Source organism: Zalophus californianus, chromosome 6 (genome assembly GCF_009762305.2).
Source record: "Zalophus californianus isolate mZalCal1 chromosome 6, mZalCal1.pri.v2, whole genome shotgun sequence".
Classification (NCBI taxonomy): domain Eukaryota; kingdom Metazoa; phylum Chordata; class Mammalia; order Carnivora; family Otariidae; genus Zalophus; species Zalophus californianus.
In genome coordinates, this window is record NC_045600.1 from 33,442,289 (window position 1) to 33,470,151 (window position 27,863).

General features: G+C 35.7%; 1 protein-coding gene across 11 annotated transcripts in view; it reads right to left on the reverse strand.

Moving 5' to 3' along the window:
• Positions 1-4,049: 4,049 nt before the first annotated feature.
• The window catches only part of GPHN (gephyrin), a 624,840-nt gene continuing 601,026 nt past the window's right edge, over positions 4,050-27,863 (reverse strand). For all 11 annotated transcript variants that reach the window (XM_027571275.2, XM_035728121.1, XM_027571272.2 and 8 more), the window contains 5 exons: positions 24,764-24,837; positions 19,135-19,199; positions 15,499-15,602; positions 6,161-6,257; positions 4,050-5,052 (listed from right to left, as the gene is read on the reverse strand). In XM_027571275.2, coding sequence (XP_027427076.1) covers positions 4,919-5,052; positions 6,161-6,257; positions 15,499-15,602; positions 19,135-19,199; positions 24,764-24,837 — 474 coding nt within the window. In that variant the 3' untranslated portion in view covers positions 4,050-4,918. The remainder of the gene's footprint in view (positions 5,053-6,160; positions 6,258-15,498; positions 15,603-19,134; positions 19,200-24,763; positions 24,838-27,863) is intronic.

Genomic DNA, 27,863 nt, shown 5'->3' on the forward strand with positions numbered 1-27,863 from the left:
TTCTGATTACTCTTCCTCCTGCTTCCCAGACCCAGTTGTGATAGTTGCTTCCTGTAGTTATTCCTCTGACATCTTAATGTTTCCTTTGTGCTTTTCCAGGTCTCTAACCCTTATTTAACTTATTCGTACAGTGAAGTCTCAATAGTGTGATTTCTGTTTTTTTTATTAATGGCTGCACCCTGACACAACAACTTAGTATGATCTAGGCCTCCACTCAGTTACTCTCTAACATATCACTGGATTTTCTTCATAGACTTTTCATAATCTGTATTTCAAATAATTTTTTTTCCCTCAAAATCTATGTCCTCTGCTTGGATATCAGAGTCTTTGTCTCATTAATCACTGTAGCCTCAGTGCCCAGCATGGAGCCTGCATACTGTAGGGACTTAATAAATGCTTGTTAAATAAATTATTGAGTTATTGCAAAAATACTTCATGAGACATATTGGTAGCTGACCATAGAAAATGGCCCAAGTTGAACAATTCTTTAACCTTTTGCCTCTAGGCCAAGTTATTGATGAACATTGTAAAAATGTAGTTCTCTGTTATAGAGTGCAGCTTAATACTTCTTATAAGCATGTTAGAATGCAATGCATTATTTAACTTAGATCCATCATCATTGGAATAACAAGACACATAGTTTATTTGCTTTGAATCCTGTACTTACACAAATGTCCACTTTCTATATTTGGGAATAATAAAGACTTACCTTGTTATGTAGAGTTTCGTGAAGATCAAGAGTTGGTTGTGGGTTAGGTCCACAAAGTTTTGTTCATTAGCAGATAATTTTAAAAATGAAAGCCATCCAAAGAATCCACTTGTAACTTACAACATCACTTAATAGCATTTACTTGGCACACTTACTCTGCTTATGTTCTTTTTCTCATTGTGTGATATGGTTTGAAACAACTACAACATAGAACCAAAAAAGTAGGTTAAAAAGGAACTGCTTGACTTCCACATAGTTATAAGCAAAAATCTGAAGGTGTCATCTATAGTCTTTTACTTAAGTATCAACTAAGACAAAAAATTGTAATACATCATATAATTCTAAAATAACTTAGGTCAAATAAATGCAAATAGATTAAAGGGCATCGACTTCCATTGTGCCAAGTAGAACCATTTCATTGAATCTTAAATTTCCCTTGTATCTACTTCAGATGTATTCATATTTTTTATCTCTTTTCTAACTTAGAAGGAAAAAATGTTCCATTTCTTCTCTAGGTTAATTAGGCTCCCAGCATATCCTTAAATCCAGCCCTTCCTTTATCTTCTTTTTCCATCTGGCAGCTTACTCTTGCATTTTTAATATGCCCACTACTGTTTTCCTTCTTTCTCAAAACTCACAAACAAAAGTCTTTCTTCCACCTTGTTATCAGTTTAAGCTACCATCCTGTATCTATCTTTTCTCATGTACAAGTTCCAAATAATCTATATTCACAGTGTCTATTTTGCAACCTGGCTTTTGCCCTCAACCCACTATTGAAATTGTACTCTTGCAGCTCACAAATGATTGCCTAGTCAGCAAATCATTTTGAGCCTTCATGCTTGACTTTTCTTTTTTGATGGTTGATTACCCTTCCTTCTGGAAACTCTCCTTGGTTTTGGGACATTACTTGGTTTCTTTTCTACAAACGTCTTTTTCTTTCATTCCATTCATGATTTTTTTCCTCCAATGCTTCAAAATAAGGTGCTCCCCAAGACCCTGTCCTCTTCTCCTATTAATCTTTCCCACCTACCCTTGTATTTTAAATACCACTACCATGTGAATGATCCCCAAGGTTATATCCAGCCAGTATCTCTTTTGTGAACTCCTAACCTACACTTTTAAATGCCAACAGGACATATCTATCTTAGTATTCCTCTGACATCTCAAACACCTATCCAAACCCATCATCTCCTCCACAAAATTCATTTCTTGCTAATGGTTTAACATTTTCTCTGTCAGCTAAGGCCAAAGAGTTTGATTCATCTCTTACTCCAATACCTTCCTTTTCAGAATTTGAAATCACTCATAAAAGTCTTTCCATTCTTAATGTCCAGAGGCACATTCATCTGTCATGATCTTTCCACCACCATCACTTGCACCACTAATGTGAAGGCTGTCATCACCCCCCCAGATGTAGCACCGGATCACTTCTTACCTGGTGTCTCACTCCAGTTACCCCCAGGCCAATCCATCCTCCTTGTACTGCCAGACCATTTCTCCTAAAAAGACAGTTCTGATCCTAACATTTCCCTGATCATGAGTCTCTAAACAGTTTGATATCTCTAGAATAAATCTAGACTTCTTAACCTGGCATTTAAGAACTTCTTAGTTTGGGCCTCAAACATGTAATATATTTTTTGGTCTTACAAATATATCAGTTTTCTGTTTCTGTAGTTTGATGTTTAAGAGTATGGGCTCTGAAGCCAGATTGTTAAGTTTGAATCCTGGTTCCTTCTCTAACTAGCTGTGTGACCATGGACAAGTTTCTTAATTTTTCTGTGCCTCAGTTTCCTCATCTGTAATATAAAAATAACAACCCTATTATTGTTGTTGTGAAAATTAAACATGAAAAGTGCTTAGAAACTGCCTGGCATAGAGGTGCCTGGATGGTTCAGTTGGTTAAGTGTCTGACTCTTGATATCCGCTCAGGTCATGATCTTGGGGTCATGAGATTAAGCCCCGCATTGGGCTCCGTGCTGAGAGTGGAGCCTACTTGGGATTCTCTCTCTCATGAAAAAAAAAAAAAAGCACCTGGCGTATAATAAGCTCTATACTATCTGTTTCACTGAACAAATATTTACTGATGCCCATACATATGTATATCTGTCAGGAACTCTTCAAAGGACCTGGGGGTAGTATCAGTGAACAAAATAAACAAATCCTTGCCATGTGGAGCTTACATTCTATAATAAAAATAATTATTTTTAATTGTCCATAATCCTCTGTTTCTGGAATACCCTTCCTCCTGCATCATCATCATCGTTAAAATTCTACCCTTCCTTCAAGATCCACCAAAATCCCACCTTGCCCCTTGAAATCTTACCTTGTAGGAAGTTCTCACTTGAACTCTTCCAACTCTTTAAATCTGAATTACAGCATTTATCACATTCTATACACTCTACCATGTATTATCAAATATCATGCATATTAAATATTATCGTTACTTGTACATTTTTGTCATTTCCCTTGATGGAGTATAATGTCAGCTGTTATCCCTATACATCTTTTAAACAGTAGTATGATGTACCTTGTACCCAAGCACATAGTAGATGCTTAATAAATGTTTCTTCAATGACTATAGGTAAAGAACACTTTGCATGATCTTTCATTTAATTTCTATTAATTAACCTTATGTTCTTTAACTGAAAATATAAAAGACTTAAAATATAGATCATTTTATTTTCAACTCTGGAAATATCAAATTTTTCTTGTTTACTACTTGGCTTTATTCATCACCATCATTTGACACCTTGTTCACTAGCCCAATTTTTGTTGTTTGCTTTGCTAAGTATACCCTACAGGATATTTAATGTCCCTTGTTACCACCACTTAGAAAGTGCCTCTAAGTTTTTATTACTGGAGCCATGTGGATAGAGTTTGTTTGTATATTTTCTATATGTAGCACAGATTTTTCCCATTTCTCACTTCCTTCCTAACATGATAAAAAAAACCTTCCAGTTACTCACCAGCAATTTTCTGGTTCATTACTTACTCTTTTTCTCCATTCCAAAGAACTGTAGATGTTTGAAATTTGTTTTTATTGCATCTATAATAAGAAATTAGTTTTTTTCCTCTGTATCATTTCTTCCCTCTAAATTTGCTTGCTATTCTCTAGCTATGACTGAAAAGACCAGACCAACTGTAGGGTTTCTTGTATTTTCTAATTTGTATTTTCGCAATGCTGTAGTAAAATACAGAGATATATTATAACACATTTTCAATCACCTTTAAACCATTTACCCTTGCCACATCTTCTTAACTATTCCTTTTGTCCAAGCAGAACCTCATTAAAATGGCTTGACAATCTTCTCTTTTTTAATAACAAGACCAATACAACTGATTTTTAAATAATGATCAAGGATTTTTTTTTTATTCATTAAGTTTCAGTATCATTACAGAAAATGTTATGGTACAGAGTTGTTTAACATTTTTTCTTTGCTCTTGATTTCCACATGAATGCTGGTAACACTAATATCTGTACAAGATCAGTCTTTGATTTTATTTTTTGTTCTGTACAATTTTAAATGTATTGGTTAAAAAGGCTGTCAGCACTTAAGGAAGCATTTTTCCCCCCAGTTTGTTTATTCAAATAAAAGGTATCCAGTTACTGCCGAAGAGTACTGTGCCTCGAGACTACTAGGGGAGGGGCCTCCCGGATGCTCTGCGGGGAAGGGTTCTCCCTGAGGCAGGGCAGGGCCTCCCCACCCAGTCACTCTTCAGTTGGCACTGTGCACATAAACACGAGATACATGATAAAGAACAAGCAAAAGCTCTCTGAAAAGCGGTTATGAAGCATACTAAGAAGGGAAATCCAAGTGTTGCCTACGCTAGTATAAATAAGCAGACAGCCTTGATTAAGAGCATAATTAGTTGTATTTTAAAGATGAGAAAAACACAAGTTCTGCAGGCACCTACTGCTGTCTACTAAAAGCTATCGCTATCAGACCTAGCATTGAACACACAAAGCAATTTGCAAGAAAGGAAAAATTTGCTTTGATATAATCAGAATAGAGTTGTCTGTTCAGATTTATTTTTAGGTGTTTTTTTCTTTAAAAGGTGTATTTAAATTCTTTTGAAATATAGTTCAAGATGTTGACTATACAGATCAACTTTTATCCAAATCAGAAAAACTAGCTGTGCCGTTGCATATTACAGGATACAGTCAATGATATGTGGACATGCATCAAAGCTTTCTCGCTCTGGTGACCATCATAGTCGTCCAATGACCATGACATCCACCACCTCGCCCTTGTGGAGCTCCACATACTGTTCTGTCTTTGGAGGTAGCATCAACAACCCGTTCGCACTGCGCATGCTCATCAGACGGCTGCTCATCTGATTACCTAGAAAGAAATATCTCATTGTAGCAGCAACATCACAGTGCATACATTTGGAGCCCTTACAGTTCTTTTCAAAATAAACACCAACGAACAGAAACAGGTCTTCGAGAGGAAGAGAGAAGACGAGGCTGCCCTGTCCCTTTTCCAGGTAACCTTGCTGCTGTATCCTACTCCTTTCTCACCGAACTTTGGAAAATAAACATTAGGAATTATTGCTCTAAAGAATAAAACAGGATTGTATAGCATTATGCAAAATGCCACAGAATTTCTCAGTTCAGGCTAAAATGTTATGTTTGTCTGAAAGGAGAGGTTTTTTAAAACTTATTTTTAAAAAGACAATTACCATTTCTTTAGTGTTTACTAAGTGCTGGTCAGCACAGCGGGGTAGTTTCCTTAACTATCTTATTTAATTTGTACAAGACTCAAAAGAGGTTAGGTAACTTGCCTATGGTCCGACTAACTAGTTGGTGGCCAATTTGAATGCAGTTCTGGAGGAAACACTGCCTATGTATTCAGCCACTATGTTAACTGATGTTTGTACTCGATAGGACCTCGTTTAAAGGGTGATACAGCTTTTCTGGAGACACATCAAAAGTTAGGTAAATATGACTAGAATACTTGGGGGTAAAAGTTTAAAGTCTAGAGGAAGTAGCTATAGAACTCTTGAGTTATCAATCTTGATTTCTCAGTCCTTAAACTTTACCAGTATCTAAGGTATAGTAGAGGCTACAGAGAATCACATTATAATTGCGCTTGAATCTCACATTACAAGGTAGCATAGTCAGTACCTTCTACAACCAAAGTTGTGTACTCAGGACTTAGAGGTTGAACATATAGATAAAAATCTTCTGTAATTCTAGAATTGTATTTCAAAAGTTTATCTAGAAAATATGGTTCCATGGAATAAGTAAACCTTTATTAAAAATTTTGTTTTTACTCGTTTTCTTTTTATGCTGTACTGTTTGGGAATAATTTAACTCATCTAATCTTTCAAAAAGGACAATGAAGAACAATTACAAAATTAGGTGTACCCAAGGAAGGAGGTTATACATAAGTTTTGTGTTTTAACAGGATATATGCATAGAAATACCCACTGGTATGAATGACTAACCTGTACTCTGTGCCCAAGGCAGTGGTTCTTGGTGATGCCAAGTCAATATACACCGATGGTATTCTGGGCGAGGATCCAGTTTTACATCACATGATAACTATAGAATACAGAGTAAATGAAAACAAACTTGATCACATGATCATCTCTTAAAACTACAGGGTGGTGGAAGTTGTGCAAGGAATAAAGTAGACATGGAAAGTGTCCTGGCATTCTGCTGTTTCCACCACTGCCACCTTATGTTCCTAATATAGGAAGTCCAGAGGTTGGATTGCTCTGGTGAAAAAGAAAAGAAGGCTAAGAAGTTGGTATTCATAGTGGGGAAAAAGGGCAGATGAAAAAGATAAGATCTATCTTTGAAGTCTAATTTTATGGGTTGATAGTACAGATACCTCTCACCTATGAACTAAGAAATCAAAGCACATTTTTTTAAACACTGAAAAGAAAAGAAATAGAACTAAACAAACAAGCTCAATATCCATTTATATGTCTGTCAATCTGTCTGTCCATACAAGCAATAAATATTTACTGAGATACTCTTTAGCTACCCATTCATATACCTACCTTTAACATAAAAGGGTTAGTTACTTTCTTTTTCTCTTAAATATTTCCCTAGTGTTCCAGTACAGTCCTAAAAATATACCATTTTTGTTTAGCACATCACTGGTACTAAAAGAATTCCTCTGAATGAGTCTTTGCTGGGCATCTTTCATATCTTTCCAATAAGGATAAAATCCTTTCTAACATAGCAACTGCAGTTACATACACAATATGGAATGACTAATCAACCTTTAACCTAGAGCCATTAAAATAAATCTATTTCATTAAATTCATCTTGAAATCCGATAAATTAAAGTGATAATGTGTTGGTAGCAGGTGCCTAAGAGGTATTCCTTGAACAAGTTTATAGAGCGTATAATTATGGACTATAGCCCATCAAAGATTAATTCAATGTTAGTGAATAGAAGACTTGTTCATTTTCCATTAGCAAAATGATCATTTGTTACTCTACCTTAAAATGGTCCAGAAACCCTTTATCCAACTAAAACAGGTATTGCTTAGACCAGTGATAAAATTATAACTTGAAGATCCTAGTAATTTTGATTCAATTAAGTCTATCTCCAATCCATTCTGGTTATGCTGTTTTTAAACATTCTAATTATTCATTCTGACAATTCCTGCTTTTCCTCTAGAATCCCGAATAAAATTCAATTCTAAGGTGTTTTTCTTTTTTTTTCTTGTTTAAAAAAGATTTTATTTATTTGAAAGAGAGAGCACAAGCAAGGGGAGAAGCAGGCTTCCCGCTGAGCAGGGAGCCTATGCGGGACTGGATCCCAGGACCCTGGATCATGACCTGAGCTGAAGGCAGACGCTTAACGACTGAGCCACCCAGGCACCCCCTACGGTGTTTTTCCTTGATTAAATCACATTCAGCTCTTTCACTTGATATTGCTTATGTTTATACTCTATATCATATCTGAGGGGTAACTTGCCATTATTCCTAAATTATTGTGTGCTTACTTGATGGCAAAGATGTCTATCAGTCCGTCACTCTGTGTATGGGTGTTCTCCAGCATGAAACTACAAAAGCCATTCCCATGGCTGTGTTATTTGCTAAGTGTTTATGTAGATATTTCCCTTGGCAAAGGCACAGATTGGCTCTTGGTAGTTTGGTGGAAAAAATATCAGGATGGGATGATATCTGACATCCAGGTTCGACTCCCGCTTGTACTGCTAATGGGTGTCTGTATTAGCAAGTTATTTTGCTTTCCTATACCTGTTTGTTCATCTAACAAATGGGGTTGTTTGTTTTAAAGGAAGATATTTATGGTAATTAAGAAATAAGAATCAACTGCAGCAAGAGATGAAACTGACTAGATTTTTATGGTATTTTACTAAAATGCAGAATACTTTATTAATCAATATATTTAGTTGTACTGACATTATAATTCTGGCATATTATATCACTTAGCTTAAGAAATCACTTACTATGAGTGTCAGTGCTTACAAGAATATGTACCATGAGTAAACACAGACTTTTTTTTTGGTGAAAAAATTGATGTTTCACTTCAATGACCTCTTCTATTCATTCAAAACTGGAGTGGGCTGTGGACTCAGACTGTTTCCTCTGTTTCCTTTTGAATATTTTTCTGACACTCAGTAGTCACTCAAGAGACAAAACCATATTATGTGGTATAATATTACATGGTATGTTCTACATGTAAATATTTAAGGGAGAAAATCAGAAAAAAAAGTCAACAGAATGATAAGCCACAAACTGGGAGAAAATATTTGTAAAAGACATCTATCTAATGGAGGCCTGTTATCAAAAATATACAAAGAATTCTTAAAACTCAATAACAAACAACCTGATTAAAAAATGGGCAAGGGGCACCTGGGTGGCTCAGTCGGTTAAGCAATCAACTCTCGATTTCAGCTCAGGTCATGATCTCAGGGTTGTGAGACTGAGCCCTGCACTGGGCTCTGCACTCAGCAGGGAGTCTGCTTGAGATTCTCTCTTCTCCCTCTCCCCTCCCTCCGCCCCTGTGTGTTCTCTCTAATAAATAAATAAATCTTTTAAAAAAATGGATGAAAGACCTCAACAGATAATTCATTAAAGAAGATATAGAGATGGCAAGTAAGCATATTAAAAGATATTCAACATCATATGTCATTAGGGAATTGCAAACTAAAACAATGAGATATCATTACCCACCTACCAAAGGCTAAAATGCAAAACTCTGGCCACACCAAATCCTGATGTGGAGGAACTGGAACACTTACTCATTCCTGGTGGGAATGCAAAATGGTACAGCCACTTTGGAAGACTGTTTGGTAGTTTCTTACCAAATTAAACATACCCTTACCATACAATTTAGCAACTATGCTCCTTGCTTTTTACCCAACTAAATCGAAAATTTATGTCCACACAAAAACCTGCACATGGGTTTGTAGCAGCTTTATCCATAATTGTCAAAACCTGGAAGTAATCAAGGTATCCCTCCATAGGTGGATGGATAAATAAATGGTCATATACCCAGACAATGAATATTATTTAGCACTAGAAAAAATGAGCTATGAATCCATTAAAAGATATGGAAGAAACTTAAATGCATATTGCTAAGTGAAAGGAGTCAATCTGAAAAGGCCACATAATTCTGGGAAAGATGAAACTATGGAGATAGTAAAAAGATCCAGGGTTAGCATGGAGGGAGGGATGAATACGCAGGGCACAGACAGGTTTTAGGGCAGTGAAACTACTCTGTATGACAGTTCAATGGTAGATACATGTAATTATACATGTGTCAAGACCCTCAGAATATACAACACCAAGAGGAAACCCTTGGTAACCTTGAGTGGTAATAATGTATCAGTATAGGCTCATCACTTGTAACAAATGTACCACTTTGGTGCAGATGTCAATAGTGGGAGAAGCTGTGCATGTGTGAGGACAGGGGGTATATGGGAACTCCGTACTTTCCATTTAATTTTGCAATGAACCTAAATCTAAAAAATAAAATCTCTTAACTAAAAAAAAGGAGAATATTTTGTTCTTCCTTTTTGTCCTGCCCATCTTATAGAGAAATGATCTTAAAGAATTCTCAGAATAAATAATTAATTGCAAATACAGTGCAGTGTTATCCCTGAGCTGTTAATATGGTATTAAAAGGGCACGAAGAGGCTAAGTAATCAACCGTTCTTAGGGACATTGAGAAAGGCTTCACAGGGGATGCGATATCTGAGTCTTATGACTAGGAATCTTGAAAGCTGAGAAAGGAAATGGTGGTGGTTGGGGAAGAACCTTCTAGAAAAGGGAATAATCACAGGCACAGGCAGGAGATCTCATATCCATTCTGGAAGCAGTAATATGTTTAATATGGTGAGAGTGCAGGATGAGATGCAGATGAAGCTGGAAAGGAAAAAAGGCCTTGGGATGAAGGGCCTCCTATGTTCATGTTAGAAGTTTGGATCTAATCCTGGGGTCATGGGAAGATGGAAGCATTTTAGTTGGAGATGCTTACATGATTAGAGTTAGAACAGGGGTTTAAGAGGAGGCAAGATTAGAAGAAGGGAAATCATTAAACAAGTCAAGGGTTATAATCTAGTAAATGCTGGAGCCATCATTCAAAGCCAGGCTTATCTGGTTACATAAGTCAGGGGATATGGATGGTGGAGGCAGCTTTAGGAGAATGGTGAAGATTTGGAAGGCTGTAGTAACAATTGGAAGAAGTTGATCCATAGGATATAAAGGGATCACAAGGAGAATTTGGGTCCCTGCTGAGGTATGTAAATTGGAAGTGATAACGTGAACAGCTGTAGACTCTTCTCTAGTTGTGGCCTAGAAATAAAAGTGAAGGATAAAGAAGGGAGGATTGATCCAAGTTTGTGGATTTTTAGAGTGGGCTACTGTGGAAGGAAGAGGCAAAACAAAGTTGACATGCTTGACATGCTATACCACAGGATTTTGGCTGGATGAGGAAAGTGACAAAACCAGTGGGGGTTAAGGACTGATGGAAAGGGGTAGAGGTAAAAGGAGTGTTTACACCTTTTCATATCTATGGAGAGCTAACTTGCTGTTGTCCCTAAATTGTATGCCAGAGGTGGTGATTTTGAGATGGAGTACCTCAGGATATTGAAAAAGGATGTATGTGTGAGTTGCTGAAATAGAAATAAAGGTATTTAGAATTGTGGAAATAAAGCAACGGATGGTAAGAAGTGAGGTAGAGAGGTAGACAATGATTCACTTGCCAAAGACCTGAATGTCTTTGGAAGGTTTGATGGCAGTAATAAGGAAAAAGTGAAAGCTCCAGAAGATTCAGGGGCATAGCCTGGGTCTCAAGACTGCATAGATCAGAGAAGAGAGTTTGTGAGAAAACAAATGACCCACGGGGATTCTATTTGGGTGGGGGCCCAAAATAACATGCTCAAGGCCTTGGTTGGTCCTGGAGGCCTGGACTTTGCTCCAGTCTGGTCAAAGCTTCCAAAGAGTAGTTATGCCAGCTTTATACTAACTTTTTAAATAAGTGCTATGAAGTTATGAGGCACTGATTTCATTAGTCTTCCAGAGAAATCCTTGTATTTATTTGCCCTGTAAATCATGTGTCTAGAATTTATCATGTAACTTTAAAATCTTTGCACATGGATCAGTTTCAAATTAACTTTTCTAAAATGCTTATAACCTAGTTATATTTTTCATTTCCTAGTAAGTTAAAACTGATTTACACTTCTTATAGATCACGGACAGTTCTATAATTTTCAGTATGTTTTTTAATCCACAGGCCATAATATTCTCATATAACAGGTATCCAATAATATCTTTTTTTTCCACCACCATATCTTTTGATGATCAATGACTGATCTTGTCACAGTAAACATATTTCTCTCTACAGGTACAAATATCTTAGCAATTTTCTTTTTTTTTTTTTTTTTAAAGATTTTATTTATTTATTTGACAGAGAAAGAGAGAGAGAGCACAAGCAGGCGGAGCAGGAGAGGAAGAAGCAGGCTTCCCACTCAACAGGGAGCCCAATATGGGGCTCAATCCCAGGACCCTGGGATCATGACCTGAGACAAAGGCAGATGCTTAACTGACTGAGCCACCGAGGTGCCTTAGCAATTTTCGAACAAAATAAGCATTTTGTTAAAACGCTTTGTATTTTACTGTTTATGACATCAGACAGAAAGCATTCACCATGTTCTTATAGCATGAGGTCAGTAATGCTCAAGAGAAGAGGTAAGATGGACAAATTAGAGTAGTCCAGTAGAGTTCAACATGCCCATCCATACTCTCCAGGACATGCTGACCTGATCCCATGGGGGATGAAAATATTTTCCCTTTCCCTTCTCTTAATCACTACCTGAGGTGGGCTATTAATACTAACAGGAGTTATCTCAGGTATGTTTCTAGAGAAAAAAGTTGACAACAAGGGGCAGTAGAGGGTACTTGGATGGGATATTAGGGAAACATAAAAGGATATCCTTTTGTGGAAACATTAGGTTAATAATTCAGTGAATTAAGATGATGTTTCTGATTGTCTACTGAAAACCAGAAGTATTTCAACTTCAACCATAACTGACCAAGGACATAGAGCAAGTGTTTATTCTAAATTGATGTTTGTCAGAACGCATCGATATAAAAGGATGACATTTTTTTTTGTGCTGACCTTTTAAAATAATGCAGCATTGCCCTAACCATAGGCCAGCTGCATCAGATCCAGCACTGTGAGTTACTGACACCAGCATTTAACAACCATCTCACTTCCTGAAAGCAGTAAGGATTGGGAGAGGCTGTGATTACGGCAAGCATTTTGGAGAACAGTAATAAGTGGTGTCTGTAAGCTGCGTATTGGCTGGTCAGAAAATTGAGAGAATAGGTTTTACCTTGTTTCAAGAAAGTGAATAAAGTTATGTTCTAAAAGTGGCAGTTATGTCAGGAAAGGTGTGGGGAGGACTTCAGGAGGTAAAAACAAAAGAAGTAAACAGCCAAACACCCTGATGACCCATTCTGACAGTCCCTGTGACAGTGCTCTGTGGGAGAAAAGAGTTTGACTGATTCTTAGTCCAATTGTCAATTTCATGAGTTGACAGGAATGAGCAGCAGTATGAGCAATGTACCAAGGACACTGCTCTGTAATTACTGTTGTCAGTAAGGATAGCTCAAACAATGTCAGTTTTAAAGAAAAGATAGTGAATGTTAAAATGAGAAATAAACAAAAAGATTCATAAGAACTCTGCAAAGTCAAAGAGAAGTCCTCTTTTTCTCTCTTATAACAATGTGGATTTCTCTTATTTCCTAAATTTAGCAAATATGAAAATGGTGAGCAAATTCATATTACTGGTTTAGATGTCTAAGCCTTATAACTCTGACCTTCTGATTTGATCAGAATACTTTTTGTTCATTGATAGCTTTTTTCTTCTTTTTCCACTAAATTTAAAATAAGACCACTGCTATGATTATTGAAACAAAAACCCAAAATAATTTGTTTTCAGAAATATCTAGTCAAAGTCTTACTAAACTTTTAAGAAAAGGAGGGTATCTCTCCATATACTAGTCTACAAAATCTCAGTATTTAAAAGGTCAATGTTAAGAATATCTGAAGCCTAGATTTTCTTAATGTTTTATCCTATATATTCTCACAGTAATATTTTATTAATATTTCTTCTTCCTCTTCTATGCCTTGTGTTCTTCCTGTCCACTAATCATAGCATTCTGTCATATCTGAATTTATTTCTAAGGTCTTGAAATGTAACAGTTTAGGGATTTGAAAAAAATGGATATATTCATGCAGAAGATTAAATTGGGACTCCTTTTTTTACACAATACACAAAAATCAACTCAAAATGGATTAAGGACTTATATGTAAAACCTGAAACAGTACAACTAGAAGAAAATATACAGGAAAAGCTTTTTGATATTGGTCTTGGCAATGATTTCTAAGATTTGACACCAAAAGCACAAGCAACAAAATAAAAAATAGACAAGTGAAACTACATACATCAAGTTAAAAAGCTTCTGCACACCAAAGGAAACAACAGTGTGAAAAGGGAACCAAGGGAATGGGAGAAAATATTTCAAACTATCTATCTGATAAGGGGTCTATATCCAAAATATATGAGTCTCTTACAATGCAATAGCAAAAAGACAACCTGATTTAAAAATGGGCAAAGGAGTTGAATAGACATTTCTCTAAAGAAGATATACAAATGGTCATTAGGTATATGAAAGAGTGCTCAACATCACTAATCTCAGGGAAATGCAGATCAAAACCACAATGAGATACCATCTCACAACTGTTAGGATGGCTATTATTAAAAAAACACACAAAAGATAAGTATTGCAAGGATGTAGAGAAATTGAAATACTTATATAATGTTGGTAGGAATGTAGAATGGTTCAGCCACTACTGCTTGGGGGAAACATATGAGGTTTCCCCTCAAATTAAAAAGAGAACATATAATAGAGCAATTCTATTTCTGGGTATATATTTTAAAGAACTGAAATTAGGATTTCAAAGAGATATCTATGCCCCCAATGTAGCATTATTCACGATAGCCAAGTTATGTAAACAATTCAAATGTTCATTGATAGATGAATGGAGAAGGAGAATGTGCTATATTCATACAATGAAATATTATTTAGCTTTAAAAAAGAAAGATATCCTACCATTTGTGGCAACATGGATAAACCTAGAGTATATTATGCTAAGTGAAATAAACCAGTCACAGAAGGATAAATACTGCATGATTCCAATTTTATGAGGTATCTAAAATAGTCAGTCATAGAAGCATATAATAGAATGGTGACTGTCAGAGGCTGAGGGAGGGCAATGGGGAGTTGTTGCTCAATGGGTATAAATTTTCTCTTCTGCAAGGTGAATGAGTTCTAGAGATCCTTTGTACAACATAGTACCTATAGTAGACAACATGGTATTCTGCACTTGAAATATGTTAAGAGGATAGTTCTCATGTTAAGTGTTCATACCACAAAACAAACACATAAAAAACCAAACAAAACCACAAAATAACACAGGAAAATTTATGGAGGCATTGGATATGTTTAGTACTTTGACTGTGGTGATGATATGGGCATATGCATATGTCCAATTTCATCAAAATGTTCACATTAAATAGGTACAATTTTTTGTATATCATGTGTATCTCAATCAAGTTTTGAAAAAAAGCAATGGCTTGATACTGTAGGTTATATTGCCAAGAAAATTGTTCATTAGTTATACAGAAAGTGTGTTACATAATCAGCTGAGTAGCAGTAGCAAATCAAATTGAAGTTAGTGTTGGTGGAGAAGGGGACTCTAATTTCTAGGTGACTTTTCCTATAAGCATAATTCCTCAGGCTTAGTTCTCCTTTTCCACACAATGTGGTCACCCTTTCCTCCTGATTCACTCGTTTTCTAGTCCATTGATTGTCTTTTTCTGGACTATTTAAAATTTATGAGTAAGGTCCCAGAAAAAGTCAGCAGACAGCAGTGCTGTCCTGTGTGAGCTTGCACAGGGGAAAGAGAACTCTTGTCCTTCCTTCCGTATAGGTTTAGTTTTAGTGTAGTGCTAGCCTCATTCTATTTACCATTTTATCATTACATATCCACTTTCATATGGATTCTAGCTGGAGAAAATGATTCACTTTAGAAGTAGTGGAATAATGTGGGCTGGGAATAAAAGGGACCCTTTTCCCCTTCATTTTCTATCATGAAGGGGAGAATATAACTACATTTTCCCTCAAAACGATATAAAATTTTAGATGTTTGTTTTGGGCAATTGGGAAATCATATCCTTAATTGTTATTAGGCTTCAGTTTTGGTTCCTGGTCATGTAGATAATATTACCCTGGCTTTGATGATGGTTGGCCGAGGATCCAAGATGCCCTGCATCTTTCTCAGTGCAGGCACAACAAAGAGATTGCAGGTGACCACGGCTGACACAGGATTCCCTGAAAGTCAACCAAATAGTTATTTATAGTATACATATAAAAATTTGCCAAATAATTCTGACTGTCTATACCTTCATTCATCATAAAGAGTGATGTGACTAACCACTAATCTTCCTCTTCTAAATCCCAAAGGACTCCAGAATAGAGCCACAATCAACCAAAGGCCACAGAGGGTATAAACATTAGGTTTACCAGTGAAATGCAGAAACTTCTGATTCCCAGAAGCTGTTTACACCATTTATTTCCACTTTCCTGAGAACTATACATTGAAAGCCATTACCAATCTTGATACATTTTAAAGCAGATTCTACTTGCTATTTTTAAGATGTTTTAAAATTGCCATAGTAATGCATGCTCAGGACAAAAACATTTAGAAAATAGGTTAAGCATAAAGAAATGTATCCATAATCCCCCCTTCATCCAGAAATTTCTTTATATTAAAAGAAAACCCCTAAATAATTTAAGATGCAAAGGACTTGAAGATGAATACTGTTATGGACTGAATTGTGTCCCCTACAAATTCATATGTTGAAGTGTAGCACCCAATATAAACTGTATTTGTAGATACTAGGGCCTTTAAAGGGGTAATCAAAGTTAAATGAGGTCATAAGGGTGAGGTCCTAATCCAATGAGACTGGTTTCTGTGTAAAAAGAGGGAGAAACACCAGGAGCACATGTACACAGAAGAAAAGCTATGTGAGGACACAGTAAGAAGGTGGCCATATTCAAGCCAGGAAGAAAGACTCAACAGAAACCAGTTGTGCTGGCATCTTGGTCTTAGACTTTCAGTCTCCAGAACTGTGAAAAAATAAATTTCTGTTGTTTAAGCCATTTGGTCTGTGATATTCTGTTATGGCAGTCTTAGCAGACTAATAGAAATACCAAGTTCTTTTAAAGTTATAAGAAAAATTTGGGGTGCCTGGGTGGTACAATCGGTTAAGCGTCTGACTCTTTGTTTTGGCTCAGGTTGTGATCTCGGGGTTGTGGGATCGAGCCCCACATCTGGCTGTGTGCTCAGTGTGGAGTCTGCTTGAGACTCTCTCTCCCTCTCCCTTTGCCCCTCCCTGCCCCCTGCTCTTTCTCTCTCTCAAATAAATAAATAAATCTTAAAAAGTTATAAGAAAAATTTGAGGAATTCAGTTGTACCTTTCCAAGAAGAAAGTGTCATGTGGACTGGGAGTGTCATGCACTCTGAAGGAAGGAAAGGTAGGCTATGAAAAAAATGACTGTGCTGAGAATCACAGATTTAGTTTCTTGTGTGGTATTGTTAACTAAACAAACTGAGCAACCCTTTTTTTGTTCAGGGTGAGTTCCAAATCTTTCTGAATCTAGTTTTACTCTTCCACAAAATGAAAGGTTTGGACTATATGATTCTCAATATCCCTCCTGGGTCTAAAATTCAAATTTTATTAATATTAATACTTTTATACAGTGCTGTTGAACATGTATGTATACACTGGGGGTGGGAGATGGACTAGTAGACTTTTAGATTCCCTTGGCCTAGCTATGCGCTGTTAATTGCATTATCAAAGTAAAAGGCAATGGTCAGTTTAGCCTATTATTAGCTAGAACCATACCTTTAATTTTCTTCTACCTACAAAAGTAGTTAAGAATAGATTTTTTTTAAGTTGTAAAAAGTGATGAGTAATAATGATTTCAATAGAAAACAAGTTGTTCAACAGCACAGCAGCCTCTTAATGAAAATTAATTGCTTTTCTCTTGTCTCAAAACATAGATGAAAATTTTTCTGGAAAAGCAAAAAAAAAAAAAAAGCTATTGTTCAGCAGTGATTACCAGCATTCCTGTAATGCTACTGCCTTATAAAATTATTCTATTAAAAATGGATTGCAAACAATTGCAAATAGTGGTTATTTTGTGCTGGGGGAAGGGATTATGGATGATATTTCTTAATGTTTACCTGTATTTTCTAATGTTTTTATAGTGAACATGTTATTATAGTAATTTTAAAAGTTAAAAAAATTGCAAGTAGATACATAAATCTTTTAAACTGCTTTAAAAGTTATCAAGATTAATAATGGCTTTAAATGTGTACCCTTCAGGAAAGGAGAAATATAATCATGAATTTTAAAATCCTTTTAAAAGGAACCACGTTACTGGTTCCACAACCTGAACATCTGGGTTGTTGCTGCCCTCTTTTGGTTCATTCAGGCTGGGCAGAGAAAATTGCTAGTGAAAGTAGCAATTTGAAAGTAGGTTATTTAATTATCACTTCTTTGGCAGATCAAATTTAAAAGTAACGGCAAAATAGGCTCCCACTGTAACATTCTTTGTCTGTAGGTCAAGTCATATCTTCTGAAGACAAGGTAAACAGTCTTTTGTAGGAGTAAACAGTCTTTTGTAGGCAAAATGAAGCCAGGAAGAGGATCACATTTTTTTTTCAGAGTATCTAACTATACATATGTTAAAGGCACTAATAAAGGCCCCAAGGAGTTCTATATTATAGATACATTTTGAGGACTACTTTACTTACATGTCTTCTCTCTTAAAATTTCCTATAGGATAGAAATCTAATCTCTTTTATGCTTATCCATAGGAGCTTTAAAAATGCTTTCAAAACTCAAAACTCAAAAAAATGCTTTTCAAAATTTTCTACCTTCATTTCTTTATACTCTATTTTGAAATTTAGTTAATATAAAAAGCAGATAAATATCCCAAAGCCACAATATTTGTGCGCCTGAAAGGAATAAGCAGGTTACTTTCTGAAGGAATCTGTGCCAAGAAATAGAGACACTGCTACAGATCAGTGCATAATTTCAAAAGCTGAAAAAATAACAAGTAGACATACAAAACTCCTAAACTGCTTTAGAATTTATCAAGATTGGTAATGACTTTAAAAGCATGGCTTTAACTGCAAGGCAAACATCAATAAAAATTGAAACTGAAAGTCTTTATAAATGGAACCACTTTGCTTTTTCTACAATTTGAACATACGAGTTTCTGCTCACATGGGAGCAAGCATGAGGACAGTGATGTGGTCAGACTGATGATGGCTGGGGTTTGGCTGAGTAGCACCAGCACTAGTAGTCCCTTCTTCCGTATTGCCCCCCATCTCCTGGCCCCAGTCCAAATCTGGCAAGGACCAAAGGCAGCTTTGTATTTTTTTGTTCTAGCATTTACTTGCATGGTTGATTCAAGGCCCTTTTGAACTTTGAACACAATACTGGTACTATGGGAGGTGATTAGACTACTACGTTAGACCAATTTTCTATAAGGAAAAGCAGGTACCCCAGAAAGATTTAGTGACAGCTAATATTTGATTATCATCTTAGGGTTTGGAATATGCCTTGAAAGATACCATCTAATTTGACCTTTACACCAATCGTACAAAGTAGATTTTAGCTCCATTTTTCAGATGAAGAAATAACTTTGAAGAGGTTAAGTGATTTGTCCAAGGTCATGCTTTATGAGCCCAGGTCTTTCAGATTCCAAATCAAGTGCTCTGTTAGGGATTCAAAAAGATTTTGATCATTTTTCCAGAAAAAGCAAAAGAAACTATTTCAATTATTCTTACCTGGTAGTGCAAAGATTATTTTTCTTACACCATCAATATCCAAAGTCGCAAATGTTGTTGGCAGGCTAGAGAATAAAAGACGTTGTTAGTGACTGCTAAGTAATATGACGAGTAAATTAAGTACTCCAGTTTTCTTGCTATGTGGCTCTTCATATAGAATATTTATCATATAAAAATACTTTTTTCTGTTGACTCTTCCTTAAACCTTTATACCATGAAGTTTCAAGAGCATTTAAATTAATATGTTTTTAGTATCTTCCGTTTTCAAGTAACCAAACTTCTTGGTTTTCTGCAGCTTGCTTTTTCCCCCCCTACCTGCTAGTGCCAGAGAAGTGTAACTCAAATCCTGGAGTTTCTCCACCCCTCTAGTTAATAATGTCCATATTATTTTTGCTGGAGACTTACAACAATCATTCTTATTATCAGAAGACTAGCTGGTAATACATGTCTATCAAATAAATGCCTGCTGTTCAAGCTGAGTAGTCTTCAACCCTTTAAAACTTTACTCAGCAATAAACATAAAAACGGCCTCCTATAAGGGAATTTTTTGAAATGTCAAAATAAATAAAACACCATGACTAGAACAAAATTAAAGCAACAGTAATTTAAAATATTTTCCAATTATACTTCCTCAAGATTCTGATATGAATCTTATCTAACATGAATCCTTATCATGGAGGGGGTGTGGGAAGGGATGAGTGTGAGTGGCACGGAGTAGGTGGGCATTCAAGAATAGTGATTTTTTTCTATTGACTATATTTTATATGAACTTCCAGCTAAAAATTTCATTATATTAATGAAACTTGAGCATTACAGAATCCCTAGGGAATGATAAAATTTCCCATGTAGTTGAAAAATTATCTTTTTAAGTGCCTAAATTGTTTTAATTTTATTATTTTTGCAGCTTGGTCTTTCAAAAATGGACCACTCATTACCTTTTGCAATAATACGATGAACATTAACTTTTTTTTTGATGACTTAAAACCATCATTAAGTTTTTTTTTTTTTTTTTTTTTTTTTTTTTTTTTAGAGAGAGAGAGAGAATGGTGGGGCAAAGGGAGAGGGAGAGAGAATCTTAAGCAGGCTCCACATCCAGCATGTGAGCCTGAGGTGGGGCACAATTTCACAACCCCAAGATCATGGCCTGGACCGAAATCAAGAGTCAGAGGCTTACCTGACTGAACCTCCCAGGAACCCCCATCATTATTAACTTATTCTACTCTGCTATACTACTACAGTGATGTTGGGTCACAAGGGTATATTATGTATTGTTTTTACCTATAAAGCATAATTCCCACACCACACACTGTGCTTCTTTTCTTTTTTTCCCCCTAGTTTTTTCCTGTGGCTCTCCTTAATGTTAGACTCTGTCATCTTTGCCCTTAAAACTGGCTTTAGGGGGCACCTGGGTGGCTCAGTCAGTTAAGCAGCTGACTCTTGATTTTGGTTCAAGTCATGATGTCAGCTCAGGTCATGATCTCAGGGCTGTGAGATCGAGCCCCTTGTTGGACTCTGTGCTGGGCATGGAGCCTGCTTAAGATTCTCTCTCTCCCTCTTCCTCTGCCCCTCCCCATACGCCCTCTCTTAGAAAAGAAAAAAAAAAAAGCTGGCTTTAGGTTTGGGAACCAGAGAGTAGTAGTAATAGTTATACCGTCAGAATGATAATAATAATAGAAGTTACTATTTTTAAAGAAACATCTATGCATTATGTCCATTATTTCATTTTAACTCTCACAACAATCCCATGAGGTGACAATTATCATATATGAGGAAACTGAGACTCAGAGAGATTAAGAAATTTGGTCCAAATCTCTTAGCTACTAGGTGGGGAAACAAAGATTTGAACCCAGATTTCTCTAACTTTATGGCTCATAATTTGATAAGGCTCTTAGAGGGTCTGCTGTGAAGTGTTAATGGATGTACTTTGTAACATCTATTTTTGGCTACTCTGAGACCCTTTTTGCTTATTTTCTGATTCTTTGCTGTATTTTAGAAAAACTAGATTAGATTATATCAATTTATGAATAAGTTGTTTGGCCATGACTGTTACTATGTGATGAAAATAATTTCCAAGATACGCTCTTGACAACAGCTATGTTCACTGTAGATGACCCATAAAAATTATGATTGGTAGTCCTGACTGATAATACTCCATATGTTTTTTTGAGTACCTCTCTGTCTAAAATGAAAGAGGTTAATTATATTCTTAATGCACTGTATGTGGGAAGAGCAAAGCTAAATTGTTCTTGAGCTTTTTATATTTCTTCTTGTTCTACTATTAAGGAGCAATTACCTTTAAATTCTTATTTTTAGACAAGTACAAATTCTGGCCAAGTAAAGGAAGCCCATTTAAACTTCTAAACCATTTTATTATAGCAAACTAACACACATAATAAGAGTGAGGAAGGAATGCATTATCCTTTCCTTCTATATTTAAAGCCAATTTAAATCACCTTTTGCATCTTGCAGATAGGTTCTGTGATTTCTCTAAAGGTATTCATTTAAAAAGATTCTATTACAACAATACATTTTATCATGCATTGCTATCATGACTGTCCTATTGCTAGACTGTGAAGCTTTTGTTTAAGTTTGAGAAAGCCATTTCCTTGGAACTCAACACCTATTGTTCAATTCTCCTCTTGAGATCAGAATGTAGTAGCATTTATACAATGACTGAGGTCACAGTGTTACAACTTTAAGGGAGGAGAATAAACATTAGGAACTGATGAGAGCCTTAATAGTGGTAAAAAATAAACTGAAAATAAAAATAGTACCAAAATTATGCATCACAGGTGCTGAGATTAATTTAAATAATAGATACTACAAATATTTCTCCTCTAATTCTCTCTCTCCCTCTGCCCCCATCCCTCTTTATTTTTATTTTTTTTAAGATTTTATTTATTTATTTGAGAGAATGAGAGAGAGAGAGAGCACATGAGAGGGGGGAGGGTCAGAGGGAGAAGCAGACTCCCCGCTGAGCAGGGAGCCCGATGTGGGGCTCGATCCCGGGACTCCAGGATCATGACCTGAGCTGAAGGCAGTCGCTTAACCAACTGAGCCACCCAGGTGTCCTTCCCCTGCCCCTCTTTAAAATAAATAAATACATCTTAAAAAAAAAAAAACAAACCCACAAATAATTCTCCTCTACAGGTGAGGGCAACTAGTATCAGCTTCTTTTTCACTGCAAAAAGAATAGTCAGTTCGATTTTTGAGGTTAGTGAGAAGCACACTGACATGCTTTTGGGATATCCTCTTATTCCAATCAAATTAGTACTGCCCATAGGGACAGGAAAAAAAAAGCCTGTGCACTCATGGCATAGTAATATTTGCTTAAAACAAAATATTCTTTTTTAAAAAAGGATTTATTTATTTATTTATTTGAGAGACAGCGAGCAGTGGTAGGGGCAGAGAATCTCAAGCAGACTCCCTGCTGAGTGTGGAACCTGATGTGGGGTCTGATCCGAAGACCCTGAGATCATGACCTGAGCTGAAATCAAGAGTCAGATGCTTAACTGAGCCACCCAGGTGTTCAAGACAAAATGTTCTTAATGAGAATGATCCAAATCCAATAGTCTCAATAATAAAAGGGCTTTGTTAGCAGTAGCAATATTGGGAAACTACAGAAATATAATGTCAAGAATTCCAAACTCTACCAAACTATGGAGAAGATGTTAGAGTTAATCTTAATACTTAAATGGCAAAATCATAGCGGTAAAGCCTGATCTCTGTCCTACACCTGGTGAGAGGTACCCAGTAAATCTGGGAGATTAGGAAGGCTTGCTTGACACTTAAAAAAGGTTTCTGGAATTTACTGATGGTTCCCATAGCTCACTCATAACAACTGGTAAGTATCACCTCTCTCTCTCTTCAGATTCACATGAGCACCCATCAGAGTATAGTTCTGAACTAAGGCATTATTTACTGTTGTCCCTGACAGCATGGAGGTGTGTTAGAATTAGAATGCTCACTTACACAGTGAATCCTTTAAATAATGAATGAAAGGTTTATAGAGTAGTAGGGGTCTGAACAGGCAAATTATTGCTTAAAGACATGGCCACACATATTTCAACACCAATGTTTGGCATTCTTTGAGGATTTACAACTGATTACAGAACCTCCATCAGCCCTTTAGGAGATGTGCCAGATCTTGGAATGTAGTTATTTTTCTTTTTCCTGGGAGGTAGTAAGAAACAATATGAAACATTACTTTTGAAGTATTTTTGCAAAGAAAAAAAAAAGAATCTGAATGTAATCAAGCTTTTAGATCTAACTTCCAGTCTGTAGAATATACTGGAAAGAGAGAGGAACAAGTTAACCACCACTGCAAGGAAACGATTACCCAAATCCATTCATTAGGACAAATGATGCAGTTTCTTCAAGTCAATGGCATGACAAAAAAAGGAGGTAAATGTTTAACAGAGATTTAACAACAAATACAGTGAGTGGATGTGACTTGAATTCTAATTCAAATAAAACATGTAAGAAGGCATTCTTTTTCTTGACATTTGGGAGAATTTTGAATAGGATCAGGGTATCAGATGATATTAAGGTATTCTTATTTATTTTGTTAGGTGAAAAATACCATTGTGATTACACAAGAGAATGTTGCTGTTATTGTTATTATTTCTTGAGATGTATACCAAAATGACATTGTAGAATTTGTTTTAAAACAGTCCAAAACAAACAAACAAAACAAAATAAAAGCACCAAAAAATCTAGCCCCCTGTCCCCTCAAATAGGTGAGGGAGGGGACTGATAAAACAGTTATGGAAAGATGGTAATAGTTCCTGAAGCTGGGTGATGGGTACATGTACCTTTCATTGTACTCCTTACTTTTATGCATTTTGAGAATTTTCTTTTCTTTTTAAGATATTATTTGTTTGAGAGAGAGTGAGAGAGAGAAAGCACTAGAGGAGGAAGGGTCAGAGGGAAAAGCAGACTCCCCACTGAGCAGGGAGCCCGATGTGGGACTCGATTCTGGGACTCTGGGATCATGACCTGAGCTGAAGGGAGACGCTTAACTGACTGAGCCACCCAGATGCCAATTTTGAGAATTTTCATACTAAAATATTTTTATTTTTTTATTTTTAATTTATTTTTAATTTATTTTTAAAGATTTTATTTATTTATTTGAGAGAGAATGAGAGAGAGAGAGAGAGAGAGAACACATGGGGGGGAGGGTCAGAGGGAGAAGCAGACTCCCTGCTGAGCAGGGAGCCAGATGCGGGACTCGATCCTGGGACTCCAGGATCATGACCTGAGCCGAAGGCAGTTGCTTAACCAACTGAGCCACCCAGGCGCCCCTAAAATGTTTTTAAAATGAGAGAAAGAAGCAGTATGAAGAGAGAGAGAAAAAGAGAAAGAAGGAACTAGACATGGAAACTAAAGAGAGAAAAGGTTTGGAAAGTTGTTTTGCTTCGTTTATAACAAATCCAGCGATTCATAAGGAAGATGAATTCCATTTCAGACAGGAGCTACCCTTGTGCAAGGAATTCTAATTGTATAATATTTCTTTTATTAGAGTAAATAATCCATAATAGAAAATGTAAAAAAGAAAGCATTTAAAACTTTGTTAGTGAAAGCAAGCCAAACCAACCCCATATATGAGATAATAAGATTATTTTCATACCCTGGTTTCATAAAAACCCTGCCAAAATGGATCTGAGCATGAAGATCAATGTCCAGCACCTGCTTGAGATAGTCCTGCAAATATGAAAAACAATCACTTTATTTTCAAACATTCTAATATCAGACTTTCAAAACTTTACATGAAAATAAAACGAATTTGTAAGATTGAAATGAAAAGAAACATCTTACTTCAGTGAAGTTGATTTACTTAAGGCAAATTCCTTCATTTCTTCATTCCCATCATTCACTTATTCTTTAATAAATATTTATTGAGTACCTGGTATATGCTGAGTACTAATCTAGGTATGGGGGATATAGGCTTGAACAAAAGAGACAATGTCCCTGCTTTCATAAAAAATACATTCTAGTAGAAATAGTTGGATAATAAACCAAATAACCACATTACTTGATGGGTTATTGTTTCTCTTTTAATACAGAATTTTATGTTTGAGAAAGGATGTTAACAAATAAAAAGCTTAAGAAGTTGTGCTAGGTCAGGGAAACCCCATGTATGTGTACTACATTATTCTCCTTAATGGACTTAATGTACACAGTCCTTGAGGAAAGACTTGGGCATTGCCCACAGACTGCCAAATTTAAATAAGTCAACTAAAATAAAAAAATAGGGAGGGAGTTCTAAAATAGAAAGTCAAGGGAGTTTAATTGTTCCAAATTTTTATTCTGCCAACAAAAACAACCAACCTAAGGTTACAACTAATCCACAGTGGTTTCACAAAACCTGACCTTTGGAAATGAAAGACAACATTGCCATGCAGTTGGTTTTATAGACATAAAGAAAAAAATTGCAGTCCTAAAAATTTCTCAACCCCTCGGTCTATTGCTGAGTTTCCTGTTCATTAATCTAAGAAACCTACTAAAATTTTAAATATTTCACAAGCTTGGGGTATTTTATTTTAAAAATCTGTTCCCTTCTATTTCCACAGCCTCAGCCAACATCATCTCACTTGGATTATTGAAATAGGTCTCTCTGCCAATAGTCCTGCCCCCCTACAATTCATTTCCCCCCTAGTAGTAAGAGAGATCCCTTGAAAACAAGTCTGATCAAGTCATCATATAATACATCAAAACTTCCTCTTTTCCAGGAAAAAAGTCTCATCTTCTCAATATCGTACCTATAATTCTCATGTTTTCTAGCCCCCTTTTAACAATCATTACTCTCCTCAGGAAATCCTCTTCCCATCCAACCCCATTCCTCTTTCTCAATCTCAATCTCTCTTTCTTCTTCCTCACCCCCCCTTTCTCTCTCTCTCTCTCCATTCCAGCAAGACTATACACTTTAAGTTTCTAAGACTTTCTTGCCCTCAGTCTCTGAAAATGTTTTTCCTTTTGTCTGGAATACTCTTTCTTCTACCTTCCTCTCTCTACCCCTTATCTCAGTCTCAGTCATTTTCTCAGCCTCCCTTAATTCCCAAGGCTGAATGATAAACTGCTTATCTTTATTTTGAGGTTATATTATCAGATGCAAATTCAGAGTTATGTTTTTCTGATGAACCAATCCATTTAAATATATGAAATTTCCCTCCTAATATCTTGTAATCCTTTTAACCTTAATTTTCTCTGATATCAATACAGCCACACCAGCTATCTTGCATTGTAACTTTTTTTTCATTCTTTTACTTTCAATTTGCTGTGTCTTTCTATTTAAGGTGGGTCTCTTATTACCATCAAACAATTTATTGTCTTTTTACAATCCAGATGACAATTTTTAATTGGAGGACTTAGTCCATTCACATTTAATATAATTTCTGCTATATTTGTGTTTAAAACTACCACCTACTATTTATTTTCTATTTGTCACTTCTGTTTTATTTCATTTTTTCTTCTTTTGTGCCTTCTTTTGAATTCATCAATTTTTTTGTTATTTTAATTTCTTTCTCTTCTATTAGTTAGTTATACATTCTTTTATTATTATTTTAGTGGTTATTTCAGAGATTACAATATGCATTCTTGACTTATAATAGTCCACTATAATTTGATATTTTTATTACTTCCCAGACAACGCATGAAACTTAAAACATGTTAACTCCATTTATTCCTCTCTGCTTTTTGTGCTATAATGTACCATATATTCTATATACATTTTAGGTATGTGTGTGTATATGTGTATATATATATATTTAACTGTTATATATATTTCTATATATACTATACAGACAATATACACTGTATTTATAATTTAATATACAATGTTTATATATAAACATATTTTAACCTCATAAGACATTATTTTATACAATCAACACTCATTTACATTTAACCACATATTAACACTTTCTTTTGCTCTTTAATCCTTTCTCCATTTCCGTAGCTCCACAATCTTTCTTTCTTTTTTTTATTTAAATAATTTTAATTCAAAAGTTAAAAATATACTGTGGTAAAAACGCAAATAGAAAAGTATAAAATAAAATTTTAAACTCGTCCTTCCCATCACTGCTACACTTGTCTGTGCATTTACAAACATATTTTTTGAATGCACATGACAGAATACTTTACATACAGATTTGCAACTTGCTTTTCTATCCAAAGGAATATCTAGGACATCTCATGAGCTACCTCCTCTAATTTTAAGTGGCTACATTATATTCAAAATACAGTAACTTAACCCATTGGTAGGCTCTAATTACTTATGTTCTTTTTTTTGTTTACACGTCAGTATCTTTTTACTTCCTCTACAATCTTCCTGATAAAAAAATTCCCTGTGCTGAGTTTTTATTGGGCTGAAAATGTCTTTATTTTATCTTCATTTTTGAAGGAAATTTTTTGCTGTACATACAGTTCTACACCAGCCATTATTTTCTTTTAGCACTTTACAAATGCTATGCCATTGTTTTCTGAGTTCCACTGTATCTCTTTGGATCATTTGTTAGTTTAATTGTCGGTCCTTTGAAGGTAATGAATCCTTCTGGCAAGACTTTCTCTTTGTTCTTGGTTTTCAGTAGTTTTACTATGATTACCTAGGTATGTGTTTCTTTGTTTTTGTATCTATCCTGCTTGACATTAGCAGACTTCCTTGAATTTCTGGCTTGATGTCTTTCATTGGTTTTGGAAAACTCTGCCAATATCTCTTAAATATTGCTTCT